General features: G+C 44.9%; 1 protein-coding gene across 2 annotated transcripts in view; it reads left to right on the forward strand.

Annotated features, from left to right (window-relative positions):
• Window positions 1–14,830, forward strand: part of RCOR3 (REST corepressor 3) — a 1,149,883-nt gene that overhangs the window by 725,384 nt on the left and 409,669 nt on the right. For both annotated transcript variants that reach the window (XM_069608515.1, XM_069608516.1), the window contains one exon: window positions 6,006–6,221. In XM_069608515.1, the coding sequence (XP_069464616.1) occupies window positions 6,006–6,221 (216 nt within the window). The remainder of the gene's footprint in view (window positions 1–6,005; window positions 6,222–14,830) is intronic.

Here is a 14,830-nt window from a genome sequence, read left to right on the forward strand (position 1 = left end):
AGCTGATGGGGACTACAGTGGGGGCCTGGGGCCCTGGTATCAATTGTCATCCATAGGTTCCTCTGGAGGATCCACCAGTGGGATATGTGCCTCAATGAACTTGACTGCCTCGTCAGGGACCGTGAAAAAATAGTTTATTGCGATGGGTGAATTTTAGGCGAGCAGGTAAGAGCATCGCGTACTCGATTTTCCTGTCTCTGAACATTTTTTTCACACCTCCGAATTGGCGTCTCTCCATCTGCACCCCCACCGGAAAGTCAGGGAAGATCGTGATGATTTTTGAGTCCAGCCTTAGTTCTCTCTGGCCAGTCGGAGTATGTGGTCTCTGTCCTTGCAACTTAGTAGTTTTGCAATTATTGGCCTGGGGAAGTCTCCTGGTTTGGGCCGGGGTGCCAGTAAGCGATGTGCTCTTTCAACTGTGAAAAATGGTGAGAGCTCAGGGTTGTCAAGGAGTTCTTTGAGGAGTTGTTCAACGCGACCTTTTAGCGCAAATTCGGGAACCCCAACTATGCAAATGTTATTCCTATGCGACCTGGATTCAAGGTCATTGCACTTAGCCTTGACCTGCTTCATGTCACGGACGAGCTCATTGACTGTGTTTTGTAGGGTGTGGACGTTGTCCTCATTGGTTCCTATTCTTTGCTCCGCCTCAGTGATCTTGGCCCCATGTTGATCGAGTTTAGCTCTTAAGGAGGCTACATTCGTGTTGATATCATCCAGCTTTTCATGGAAAGCTGCAAAGTTTTTGGACATAGACTCCATCATGGCGGTTAAGTCTGGTTGCGGGGTTCTGGCAGAACCTCACTATCTTTTTGTGCTGCAGAGGAGGATGCCTGGTCCGCCCTGGGCGCCGCCTTTGCGAACTTATCCATAGCGCCTACCTTGCCAGCACCCCGCACTCTGTTGGGCATCGCTGTGGTGGAGGAACTCCAAATTTGATAGGGTAGATGGTGGCCGCAGGTCGGGGCACCCGTAGAGGGGGTGGTGGCAGGCCAACGGTAGTGGCGTGTAGGTAGCTCGCGTTCAGCGGTATTGGTACTTCCCCACAGGGTTGGAAGTGGGCAGCTTGCAGCTGGGCAGTAATGGCGGAGAAGCCGTGGGCAGAGAATAGCCGATGGAGCTGTATAATACTGGACTTCGCAGGCGCTTCGTGGCGGGCGAAGGCACTGTGAGTGGGGAGAGCTGGGGGGAGTCGAGCGAGCCCTGTGTGGTTAGTGTCGCTTTGGAGTACGGCTGGGCCTGCTGTGCTTAGAGCTGTAAGTGGGTTGAATGGGGGGGCCTCCGCAGGTTGAGGAGGAGCCACTATTCTCAGCTATGTATGTTGATAGTGGGGAGATTCCCCCTTTTGATGGCACCCTGTGAGTCACAGATCCGCAGTGGGAGATCCCCAATCCGTGGATACGTGGAGTCCACTGAGGTGAGGGGGCCACAGGAGACGTTGCTTCGGGGCCATTAGAGGTGGCCACGAGGGCTGCCGCAAGAACAGAGGGTAGCGAGAGTTGGGGGGAGCAAAGCAGGCACCTGTGCAGGCAGTCTCCCTTGCTTGTACCAAGCACGCTGGGTGAAGTGCAAGTATTGGGGTTGGTAGGGAGGCCCCACCAGGGTGGTGCAGAGGGGTACAGTGAAGCTTTCACCACCCACCTTATAGCCTTTGGGGTGGCTAGACCCGTGTGTCCCGGTGTGAGATTGTGCCCTCAGAGGTCAGCGCCCCCCTCATTCAGGCCAAGCCCAGATCTGGGGTCAATGAGGTATGGAGGCCTTGGCTGGGCGCAGGGTAGTGTTTCAGGCTCCACAGCAGCAGGGTGCAGCGATGTCCTAGTGCTTCCCAGCCCAGGCACATCACCGGCGTGCCGAGCTGGGGGATCCTCGGGGCGGCGGGGCAGCGGGCCCGTGCTCGCGGGAGCTGTGTGGGGGCAGCGCCAACAGCCGCCGGCCGCCGCAGATGCAGCCGCACGAGTAGTCGGGCTGCCGGGAGAAGAGAGGAGCCCCACCCGCGTGGTGTGCGCGGATCTTCAGTTCGTTAGTGCGGCGCCCCAGCGCGGGGCAAGCAAGCCCCCCGCACCTCCAGTCCAGGGGTGACAGCGTTCATGTATGGGTGGCGGGGCTCCAGCCCGCGGCAGCAGGAGCTAAATGGCCGCAGGGCCGGTCCATGCAGCCGTCGGAGCAGCTGCGCCGGGCCGCCCCACCGCACGTCCATGGGCGGGGTGGTGGATGGCTCGAGGTCCCGCCTCACCGGGCACCAGCGGGAGAGCAGATCTGCCCGACGAGGAAGCGCTGCCGGGAGCTTGTGGTAGGTGGCGCCTTGGCAAAAAGCGGGGCAGTGCCTCCCGCCAGGGACGCAGCAGGCATCAACGAGACGGCAATGGCGGCCCAGCAAGGGAATCCGCAGGCCATCGCGGCCCCAGGTGTCACTCCACCGGCCCCAGGCACTGAATCCGCTCCAAACTTCGGCTAAACGGAGGGGAGAGTGTCAGTAGACGGATTGTGGCAGTATCACTGGGGGATAATGAGGATTAGCGCCGATATTTAGCAGATTCAATCGGGTAGGAAAAGAGCTCACAGGCTAAGCAGCCATTTTCTGGGCTGCTCAACAGAACCCCCAAATTTGCAAATTTTGCTGGGAATAATGGTTTGAAACTTATCCAATGAAAAACAGAGATATTGCAACTCTCTGCGGGGCCACAAAAGAAAAAAAACAGTCTTACGGATGGGTTCTGAATGGGATAATCTTAGAAAAGGTAAAATATCTGTGATTTCCCATTTGGGGTAAACCAACAAGAACCACTGCAAAAGTTAGTTAAATCAAAAATCATTTCTCTTAGCGGGTCATATGATGAGGTTGAATCTCAAGTATTGCAGGTTCTCTGTGGGTCCTCTCATTAAATTCTATGAAGGTAAAGTCGTCCTAAAGATCATTTATGGGACAGAGGTTATGCATGTTGAAGTGATTGAGCAATTCGATGTAGGTGAATCTTTAATCTGGCATTGGGTTTTGAGGTTGCCGAACTGTATACTATAAGTGGCAATAAGGTATGAGTTTGGTCTCTGGCCGCCAGCATGAAATGGCTCTCTTTATCATTTTTAGGAACATTCTACTAGCTCCTACTTGCTCTCTTTTTGAGATAATTTTGAATGTGCGTTCGGAGCACAGTGAGCCCTTAGTAAATACATTCTCGGGTAATGCAAATTGTTATCTGCTATCGGCTGTACTTCGGCCGACCTAACTGAGAATCCCTCTAGGGTTAAATTAATATTATACAGGTAGGATTGGGTAACGACAACTATGTATTTTTACTCATCTCTTGCTCATCTTTGTCATGATCATAAGCGCCTTAGTACATTGGCTTCATACCTTCATATTTTTCCTCGTTATCATTTTATACGTTTTAGGTTCAACATTGTCAAGAAAAATTCTACACTTTTACATTGGAAAATAATCACTTGAGAAGAATCATATTGTAGGTTTTGAATATTGTTGAAACACTAAAACAAGTTATTTTCGTATGTCCTGCTCTCTCAGCCCAGCGAAACATTTATTTTAGGAAACTTTTATGTGATCCAGTTTATGGTAATTTTGATGCTGTATGGAGTAGATTACTCTTGGGGTGTCCTACATCAGTGGCATTAGGCACAGTGGACTTCCTGAGACATCTTAATCTTTATGAACAATAGGTCAGGAGGGAATTTATTCAACTTTTTAAATGACGCATAGGTTTTATTATGCTTGAACTCATTTTATCGAATTAATTTTAATTAATTTGAAGTCTCATGTCTATTTTGAAGTGAATGCAAAATTTGAGTAAATTGCTAATGTTGAATATAGTGTTTATTTGTAAAGGTTGAAATGTTTTTTAACCAAATACAACAAATAAAAGATTTTTAAAAAATTTATCGTCTTTCTTAGGTGTGTATCTGCTGCCTCCCCTCAAGAGAGCAACAGGACAATATTAATTACACCCAAAAAAAAATAACTTTGCAGGTTTCCTTACAAACAACATGCCAGAAAAAGAAACAATCTGAGGACATTGATAACTGAGAGATCATGTTTATACTTTGAGTTTCATGGCTGAATTTGTAGTTTTATACAGTGACTGTTTGTACCTTGATGTTGTTATTCCCACTCTTTGTACACTTTGCTTTTTGTTAGATGAACCTTACCTCTTGCTAAAAAAGTTGTTTATCTATAATTTCAGTGTTTTGTTTGTGTTTTGTTTGTGGGGACTATGGCGTGTAGCATGTGAGTGTATTGAGTATAAGTGAATGTAGCATGAGTGTTTGCTGTATTAGCTCATGAGCGTATAACATATGAGCCATATGCTTTATTGCAGTCAAAATTTAAATTTGCAGAGCAGTATCTGTAAGTAGCTTCTGGATGTGAGGATTTTCCTCTAACCAGGAGCTACCCATCGTGACTAGGAGCTGCCTGAAAACTGGTGGGATTTGCTTTTCTCCCCCAAAATGTGGCCTGCACGAAAAAATCCACATGCTGTAATCCCCTCTTACTATTGCTGTCTTCCTTTTCCATTCACTCTATGGTGGATTTTTTCAGTTGATTCTTCTGGCTTTGGCCATTTCTCATTGCAGTTCTTTCTCTTTTATTTCCTTTTACATTTCTCGTTTGCCAGTTCTTATGTCAAGTTGCTACATCTCGTTTAGTCATTAGCTATCTTTGCTAGCACAGCCATAACTCTGCCACTACATTTGTTTCTGTTACTGCATCAATTTGTAATGCGGTTTCTTTATTGCCACAGCATTTTTATCCCTGGGGCATCTCTTTACTGTGATGCCTCCTTGCTCAATCTTTCTCTTTTTCTCTTGTCTGCTCCTCAATAGGTTTAACATCCTGGGGGATGTTGGGCTGAGATGGAAAAAGAGTTTGTTGATGGATAGAGAGACCTTTTTTAGTACAATCATTTTAGTCTTTCATTGGAATATCGCCAGAATATGACGTGTGCCACGTGAAGAATCAAGGGAAAAGGATATTATCAGAGGGACTGGGGACAGTTTGACTATAGACAGGATGCTGGGAGACCAAAAATTGAGTAGGGGTGCACAGTGAGAGCTAGAGGGGGCTTAGCAAATGGTTTCAATATTATTCTGTTTTAGTCTTTCCACGAGAATGAAAAGATGTTGCATTTTTGCAAGAAGCATTTTCATGGGAATGAACAGCCATGGAAGGTTTCTTGTGGAATATGCTTACAGAAAGAAATTCATAGAATAAAAGCTTACAGGAATAAAAGAAGGGCAACAAAAACAAAAATGGTCTTTTTCACAAAAGGTGAAAAGTGGCCACATCTGAAGGCCACGGGTAGTTGATTAGGGTCTTTTAGGCTACTTGGGCAAAGTGTACAGTGGCCAAATCTTGGCCAGTTGGCTACTGTCTTTTACCAAAGTTGGTGCAACGTGGCAGAGGCCATAGCCAAATGCCCATGCCTAGTGTGCCACAGTCTTTTAGCTACATGATGCACAGAGGCCCGTGGTTGTAAGCCCTGGCTATTTACTACTGTTGGTGGGGTAAGATATAGGATAATAAAACCCTGGAAATTCAGTGAATAAATGCAGTGGAGACAATTAAGATGAAACATCCATGAAATTTGGCAGGTGTTAATTGACGACAACCTTAACTGGGAAATCCCCTTTTGGTCAGCCATTGAGCAGATACATGATATCACAGATGGCATCAAAATCAACAGGAGAATTTCGGTTAAGGTTGTCGCCACTTCCAAATCCCATGGGCTTTGTTGTGATAAACTGGTTTCACCTTATCTGTCTCTTAGCTGAGGTTTTTGAGCAGTTAGTCAATTTCTCGTTCTCTATAAAGGTATGATGTTGATGATGACTTCCTCACTTTAGGTAGGGAAGACGGAGGGGCTGTCGAAAATAGGAGCTGTTAGAGAGTACCAGTGTCCTAAATTTACCTTTCGTTTTGGATTACGATCAAGATTAATGATTAGTAACTGTTTGTCCTTTGATTGACATATGCTTTGATTTTCTTTTTTGTTTAGGTTACTTCTGAACAGTCTGTTCAGACTAGCAAAATTGGACTTGGCCGAAGAGAATATCAAAGTTTACAGCATCGTCATCATCAGCGTTCTAAATGCCGTCCACCCAAAGGCATGTTTCTGACCCAAGAAGATGTAGTAGCCGTTTCTTGTAGTCCAAATGCTGCCAACACAATTCTCCGACAGCTCGATTTGGAATTAATCTCATTAAAGCGACAGGTACTTGGGATGTAAAATGTAATTCAGTTTTTCTTGTCCAAACAGTGTGCTATAATGTATCATTGCTTTTAGATCAATATTGCTGTAAGCAGTGCTGATTATAGGAAGGAGAATCCACCATATTTGTATTTGCATTTATTTTTGTCTTGTGTTAGAAAGGAGTTATTTTCTCAGGTAAAGTTTCATATGTTATACGTTTATATACAGGGCGTAATATTTATGGAATCATGAATTTAAATTGTGTTGAAAAAAGTACAGCAGTTCAAACTCCTTCACCACCCGAACCAATCATAAACAAGCGAAAAGGCATATTTCATATTTGGAGATGTCCTACCTTGATGAAAGTAATATAACCTCCAGAATGCACTTCAGTGGGGCAGCCATTTGAGCCTTATTTTCCTGGTCACTATGCGATGATAGCAGTTCAACCAGCTTTTTAAAGGCTTTATTTAATACATAACCGATATGTTTTCTCCTCTGAACGACTGTTCGACTGTTGTGATTTTCTCTGCATTTTCACTGCTTTCGGATCACTGGCTTCCACTTTTTCCATCGGTATGATCTGTTAGGATTTAATCAGAATTCTAGAATCTTCTCCCCAAGTGCCTACTTGTGACTGATGTCTAGACTCTTTAGGAAGTGCTGTATTTTTGGTGTGTATATGCGATAAAGTCAATTGGTTTCCCGGTTTCCTTTTATGTTTCTTATAAAAAAAAAAGAAAAAGGACCTGGATGGGAGCTTGCATTATACCACAATGAACACCTACACCATGAAGTGAGAAACAGACAGGGGTAGAGAACGAGAGAGAGAGAGACACATAGCGAGTAAAAACACTGTGCTAGTAGAGCTTTGGTCTACTGGGCAATAAGTTCATGCATGCATGGTCGAGCTGCAGGGCGCCTTGTGGCATATTTTCTGTGATTGCCAGAAAGCAGTTTTGGTTGGGGGAAAGCGGGCTACACCTCAGGCCAGACGACTGAGGAAGGATTCTCCATCTTTTGTGTAACTAGGAAAGGTTTTCCGAAAGAAATTATTCTAGAAGGTGTCATATTAGAGGAACACTACAACACTTGACACCCAAATAATAAGGTTCCACACGCTTTTCTTTATTTTCCCTTGAAATGTTCAATGACCACATGCAGGAACTATAGAATGACCTTAATAACACACATGGGAAGTTACTGCTATCTAGCAGTGTTAACATGGAGTGGTAACAAAATAAGTGCAGGGTCTAAATTAGGATGATATTTGGCCATAGTCAAAGTCTCTGGGCCTCATTACGACTCAGGCGGTAAGGGGTTAACGGCAGCGTTAACAGCGCCGCCCCTTACCGCCTGATTACGAGGTCCCCTAGCGCCATGGTGCTTTTAACACCTGCTTTTAGCAGGTGTTAAAATCCATGGCGCTAAGGGACCATGGAGTTAATTACGCCACCGTAATTTACGGTGGCGTAATTAACGCCTTCCCCACTCCCATTATGCCCTATGGGGCAAAAATGGGAATGGGGAAGGGTAAATGGGGATTGGGGACTTACCGCCCCGCCTAGGTCGGAATGGGGCGGTAAGTCCGCCAACCACCATGGCGTAAACGTAGTTTACGCCATGGTGGTAAAGTCACGGCCCAGGCGGTAACTTACCGCCTGGGTCGTAATGAGGCCCTCTATCTTCAACAAAAAACAATTCAATGGATGCAGTCCCCTGCTGGCACTTTCTCAAATCACTTACAGCCACAGAGCATTTACAGCTTTCCAGATTTACAGCTTTCTCTCAAGAACTTTATTTGCTTTCCCATGGTTGTTTCTTCGCTCAAACATTCTCCTTGATTACCGCCTGTGCCCAGATATAACGGTCGATGACCTTCCTAGGCTCAGATGCCAAGACACATCAAACCGCTACAAAGGCAAAAGCTTGTGGTTGCCCTTGTATTAGGGGGTACCTAAAATGGGCACCTTTCCGATTATTATAGCTCACCAGCCAAGGGTCCGCCTTCTGGGTTTGAGTCCATTATAGGCTTCAGACTGCTCTGTTTTCACATGTGCACTTTCTCGCACTTGGACTTGAGCCAATTATGCTTTCTGGTTACACTTCTCCTGCTTGTTGGTCTCTGAATTTCTGTCAGACTCTGGGCTATGCCCCCCAACAGGCTTGCAAACAGTTCTTTGTGTTTTAAGATGTTCTGGCTCTTGTCAGGCCCTGGGTTGTAGCCCCCAGGAGGCCCTCAACAAAACGCCTCAAGGACTCAGCTGCAATGCCCAGCAAATTGCTTTTTTTCACTCCTTGCACCAGCTCTCCAACTCTCCTTCCTAACTCCCACCCAGCCGGTGTTCCCTCTGTCATGTTATGTCTTCTATACATGTTTAGATCTCTCAAGAACCTTGATAAAACCTGTGATTAGTTGGATGTATCTCGGATTAACACAGAGTCACCCTAATTAGTCAGGGCCTCCATGCATGTTTATGCTCATTTTGTTAATTGCATAATTTGAAGAAATTAGGAGCTTTGTGGACTCAATGGCAGCCACCGCTATCTTGCAGTTAGACCATACTGTCATGGTGGCTCTGCTGGGTTTTTGACACTTTCAGGTGGCATTACCTCTTGGATTCTTCTTCCTCGAGTGATTTGCGAGCAGCTCGACTTCTCCCTGATTGCCATCTATTGGTGAGCATGAAAAGGGGAGTGTGAGCCTCTTCCCCATCTCTCTGTATCTTGTAATGAACCAATGTATTTGGGCTGCTGCAGTCCCTGAGCTTCCTGTGAATTTCCTGGTCACCCTCATATGGTCCCTCATGATTGTCTGTTGCCCGTAGTAAGGACCTTCTACACAAAATATTGAGTATGGGAGATAGGCTCTGGGACATTCACAATGTTCTGCCTCTAGGGATTCCATCAAGATCCTGATGGCTTCCCTTGGCTCCCAGATCCTCATGACCTCCTCTTTCTATACATGACAGATGACTTGGTCATAAAGGGTATTGAGACTTAAAGAAGTGGTTAGAATCTTGTTATACAATTTCACTAAGAGAATATGCTTTTTTTTCGGGTTTAATGTGCAGGTCAAAGGTTTTTGCAAAAAAAATGAGGAAAGTTCAAAGGGAGAAGGTTCAACCAGAGTTTGCATGGTTGTGTGAACCATAAAATAAAGAAACCATCTGCTGAAGTCTGAACGGGTTAAAGAATGTATGTATACGCACGTACTAAACTGACCATAGTATATTTTCAGCTGATCACTTCCCAAATAAACGTATAATACAAGAGCAAAGGTGGACTAAAGGTGGCTGAACTATTAGAAACCTACTAGTTTCGCCTAATTATTCCCTTCTAGGGGGCCATACTGTGAGGAGCCAGGAATGAGAGGCAGACACAGAGAGATCATGGTTTTGGCTATAAACCTTTATTCAAAATAAAAGGGGGTTGGGGAATGTCTCGCTGTTCCTATTTTAAGAGGTATTTCCCTACCTCAACCAAAACGAAGGGTCTGTCCTATCTCAAGATGTCCAAAGCAAACATGTCTCGTGTCCGAAATTCTATCCTAGCCCTCATACTTTAAATGTAACTCTAAAGTGTAAAGGGTAATGTCTTTGGGCTTTGTTTAGTCTCAAAAGAAAGATTTAACTCCAAAATAAAAGTTCACAATGGATAAAGTGCATAGTTCCCAGAGGATGGCTCCCTTCCCCTGTTTTTCTCTTCGATATACTGTTAAACTTTTAAGGATGTGAGTCTTCCTTGGACTTTTCTGGTCAATAAAAAAATAACTTGTATCCAAAACAACTTGAATGCAAGTCCCAACTTTGTAGGATACCTGGTATACTACCCTGCCAGGTTTTCTTCCAGTTTTAACGTAACTTCACTCACAAGCTTGGCTTTATTTGATGTACTTTCCTGGCAGGGCGTTTTCAAATATTTCACTTTACACACTTGCAAACTTGACTTTGCTTGGTATTCTCTCCTGCCAAACGATGTTCCCTGTAATGTTTTTGGCTGTGTACAGCAATAGAAAGCTTGTGTGACGGTTATTTTTCTATCATATGCGCAACTAAAAGTTACAATTGACCCAGGGGACAGTAACCCAATGTGCCAGCAAGCGTAGCGCCAAAAGCTCTACTTGAAGGGGATTTTAGTGTTTTGCTCACCTCCCAAAACTAATCTGAAATGTTTCCTTTTTATATCTCTAAATGTTAGGATTCATTTTCTGTCATCGCCGGCTTTGGATACTGGAGGTGAGGCCATCATGAGAGCAAGAGAAGAAGTTACATTACAAGTAGTTGCCAAACATGAGTTAGTTGAAATAGCATTGAGGACAATAACATTATGGTCAGTGGTTAGTTGGTCTCAATAGTAAAATTACCTATGTTTTCTGTTAAGCCACTTTGATTGAATCACTTCGACAATGGTGTCTTGTCCTTTCTATTTGTATGCAGCTACCACAAAGTTAGAGCTGTGTCCTTCGGGCCTGTTTCATAACATGAATGAAAAAGATTTGAAATGAAATAACTGCATTGCATATGGGTGAACATAAAAACAATCCACCAGCCCCCTCCTACCCTGATAACTATTTTATCAGGCTGTGTGAAATAGAATTGCAGAATATATTAGACACAACTAAATATCATCATTCCTCATATACTGGGCAATCGTAGCCGACTGTCTTTTGCAGCCACCTGCCCTCTGCCGCCCCCCCTTTTCTTTTCATGTCAATTACCACTTCTCTTATCTCCCCCTTTTTCTTTTTATGTCCATGAGCACTTACTCTTATCATTTGACCCATGACCTTAGATAGAAGCTTGTCTGTCTCCCCCTTTCCCTCTGTGTTCTCCCCTCCCACTCCGCCCTCGCACTATTCTGAATCGTCGTCTGGCTTTTTTGATAGTCGCTTGTTTTGTTCCTCTCCTTCTCCCTCATTCCATTCCCCTCCCTTCCGCCCCCTCACCCTCCTCTTGTATACTGATGCACTACATCAATTGTCATCAGGCATAGTAATGTTGCTGCTGGTTTTGTCTCCTTTTTCCCTTTCCCCTCTTCTCCTTAATTGTTCCTTGCACTTGTACTATCGGAAATGTCGCCAGGCAGATTTTGATAGTTATTTTTCACATTCTGAATTGTTTCAAGGACTTGTATTCTCCCATGCTCCCTCCCTCATTGAAGCACGTTGTGTATAGGCACTATACAAATAAACAATCAATTCAATACCTTTGGCTGCACCGCCTGTGGACCCGGCCGCTTTGGGAGCTCTGGACCAGACAGGCACTGGGGAGGAAAAGGAACCCGACACATCATCGGTCAGGGCCTTACATGACAGGTATCTAGGCATTCCAGAGGCCCTCGCTGTAAAATCCTCCTCCAGGTCAGCCATCCCCTTTCAGAAGGATGTTGAAGCCCTAGCAAAAAAGAGTTGGACGAAACCTCACTCAACACAACCCACCAACAGGAGACTGGAGGCAAAGTACAGGCAGATTGAGGAGGATACTGTTACGCTCACCTGGTATCCACAGGGACGCCACCCAGCCCGGGTTGGATGATTTGCACTCTCGAACCCTATCCCGGTCCCTTGGTAAGGTCTCTGGGTAAAGATGGGTCTGCAATATAGGAGAGCTGGATTCAATACCAGATTGTTTTTATGTTTTCCCACCTCCCTTGGCCTCAACTCCCCCCCCGTGGGCCTTCTCCTCACCTTAATATTGTAAAAGGTGGATTCTCCGTTCTGCTCCTCGTGGCAGGGGCGCGCAGATGTGGGGGGCAAGCAGCGACCAAGTTACTTCACTGGTGCAAGCCCCCCTGTGGGAATCCAGGCCTGCTGCGACTCCGCAGGTTTGCTGCTTTACAGTCTTTATATGCAGTTCTTATGTTCCTCTTAGTTCGAATAATAATGTCTTGCTTCTTTCCTTTTAGGTATGGAAATGTATTTTGGTGTTGTCATGCAGCTTGAAGATGAGCAGGGGCCGTTGGGCGAAAGCGCGGTGTGCGCGATGCTGTCCGGTCAGTAATGCGCGATGCGGGCGCATCCAGAAAGTGCACGGAAGTGCCGTGCTGTTGTGCCGAAGACACTGTGTCGGCGACGTTTTCTTGTTGCTCTGCTCATTGTGATTGGACGTCGCCAGAAGCTGCCTAACCCTCGTATGTTTATATGCTCAAGAGGTAGTACAGGCGCTTCAAATCGCGGCGAAACGCCACTGCTGGAAAGAAACTTCATTAACAAGTAAACATTCCCACCTGGGGACTTTGTGCAGAACCATTTGCTCTTTGCGGGACCTTTTGTTTATGTGCTTGTTGCTAGAAGTGGTGTGAATCTAAAGACGTGACTTACGTCGTTCTTTTTTCTTTCTCTGCAGCAATGCCTTGCAATACTAGCCCCGCCCCCTACCCACAAGCACGCTTCATTACCCGCGTGTACGCGCATCTGGGAAGTGTACGGAAGTGCCTTGCTGTTGTGCTGTTGAGAGGGTGCAGCTTAGGGCTTATTCCTTTTCCACAGGTATCCATTCCCTTTCTACTTAAATGACAATCTAAACAATTGCAGTATTACCTTTAGTAAGTTACCCTTGCATGCTTAGGAAAGTGTGTAATGGCTCCATGTTTACGTAGCGGCCATATTGAAATCCAATTTACAACTAAAGGGCGCAAGACCAATTACCATAACAAAAAGCATTGTATGGATACTGTGAACATTGTACCACTATCTAATAAGCCTAACAGTACAGAATCTTTACTAGACAAAGTTGGAATGGCACCCATAGGAGAGTTAGAGGGGAGTTCCGCTCGAGCTAACCTAAGGAAAAGTTTCCTAAGCATGCCCGAGGTGGATGACATTACTACTCTGGTACCATAGAGGACACACCGGTGGGCTCTCCCTCTGATGTGTCAATTATGGGTCCAGCAGTCTTGATTGAATTAGAAAAAAGGGTTTTACTCTCCGCTGGACCCTCAACGCCGGTCACAGTTCGATCAGGTAGTAAAGACAAAGTGCATTTGCACTCCCAACTTGCTGCATATCCATCTAACTATAACGTTGAAGCCATGGCTGATAATCCGTTATCGATCAGTGCAGTTCCAAGTGAGATATTGGCGAATAAAGCTGTGAATGCATCCTCCTCCCCTGAGGCACAGAGTGATATACATTCTATTGCCTCTGACGTGGAACATGCGGCAGAATCTAAGTCCAATTATAACAACTTTCAAGAAGACCTACAAATCTTTGAATCATCTTTCCCGGTAATATCGAGAATACTTAATTTGCTGGATCGTGGACATGATTACACCCATTATGATCTGCGTGATATTAAGGCGGTACAATCAGTGATGCTCTCTAAGCTGAATAAGCTGGAGGGATTCATTTTTGTGGCGAATTATAGGAAGGAAGGTGGTTGTATTTCTCCTTCTTCCGCTAAGAGTGTTGGTCGCTCAATAGCTACGCAAACTGAATTACCCATTATATTAACCGAGCCAGCGTGCAGCTCTGTAGAACGACCACAAACATTCCAGTTTTCACAATCCTTTGCACAAACGCTCAGTGCACCAAAGCCTACTGAGCCAATACAAATTCTTACATATGCCAAGCTCTGTCAGATTGTTGCTAATCGTGCAGAAAAAAATCGAGCAGCTTTTATTTTTTTTAATCAAGCCAATGAAGGAGATCTAAACTCTTTGACTACACAACAGGCCATCTTAGCTCAGGAGGATAATTTGAGCATCCCGATAGTCCATCAGCATTAACTGCCATTTTAGATGATGAAATTCCCAATAACAAGTTTTTGGCAGATGCTGAATTGCCGGCAGATGAGCCGGTCATCCCTGCTCATAAGAAACATTTTGCTTCACGTAAAGAAAAGAGGTTATTTACTCGTGCAAGGAACAGACTCAAACTACGCAAGGCTGCACAAGCCGAATCAGATAATAACCAAAAAAACCCCAAAAAATGTAATGTGAAGCTGGATCTTTCTGACAAGAGCGAAGTTGGTGCAATCACGAACAGTCAGGTGCCAGCGAGGAATGGTTCTCAAACTATTCCCTTAACCTTGCCTGATATTGATATGGGGATTGATGTGGAGGAACTTACTCCGGAAAGTAGATTAGCCTTACAAATTCACTCTCATGTGGGTAAAACCAAGGGCAACAAACGGAAACCAATGTCAACTAGCCTCATAAACTTAGATAAACATACTGCATTTGCATCTTCATTGACCACCTCACAGCAAACCCTGCTATCTACATTCTACAAACCTATTCTTAACAAAAAAACTAATGTACAGAGCAAGTCAAGTGTGAAAGAATTGAGTTGTATGAGTGAGGATGGCTTAATTCATCCCACCGAAAAATGAGATGATCACATCATTCTACCTACCAACTCTCATGAAAGCCTGTCGGAACCTCTACTTAATCAACAGCATCATCAAGTTAATGAGGCTCTTGATAGAAAAGAGAATACAATTCAAACTAATTCTGACTTTCCTTATACTTTAAATAAATTGCAGATATCTAAGGGTTATCCACTGTCGGGCAATAAGGCTGAAACATTAAAACATACTGATGAAATGAAAATCTCCAACAAAGACGAATCTGCTGGATCTCCACAGATATCATCTATTTTAGGTTGGATTAGTGTTCCTGAAATTAAT

Source organism: Ambystoma mexicanum, chromosome 4q, assembly GCF_040938575.1.
Source record: "Ambystoma mexicanum isolate Mex_15411 chromosome 4q, UKY_AmexF1_1, whole genome shotgun sequence".
NCBI classification, from domain to species: domain Eukaryota; kingdom Metazoa; phylum Chordata; class Amphibia; order Caudata; family Ambystomatidae; genus Ambystoma; species Ambystoma mexicanum.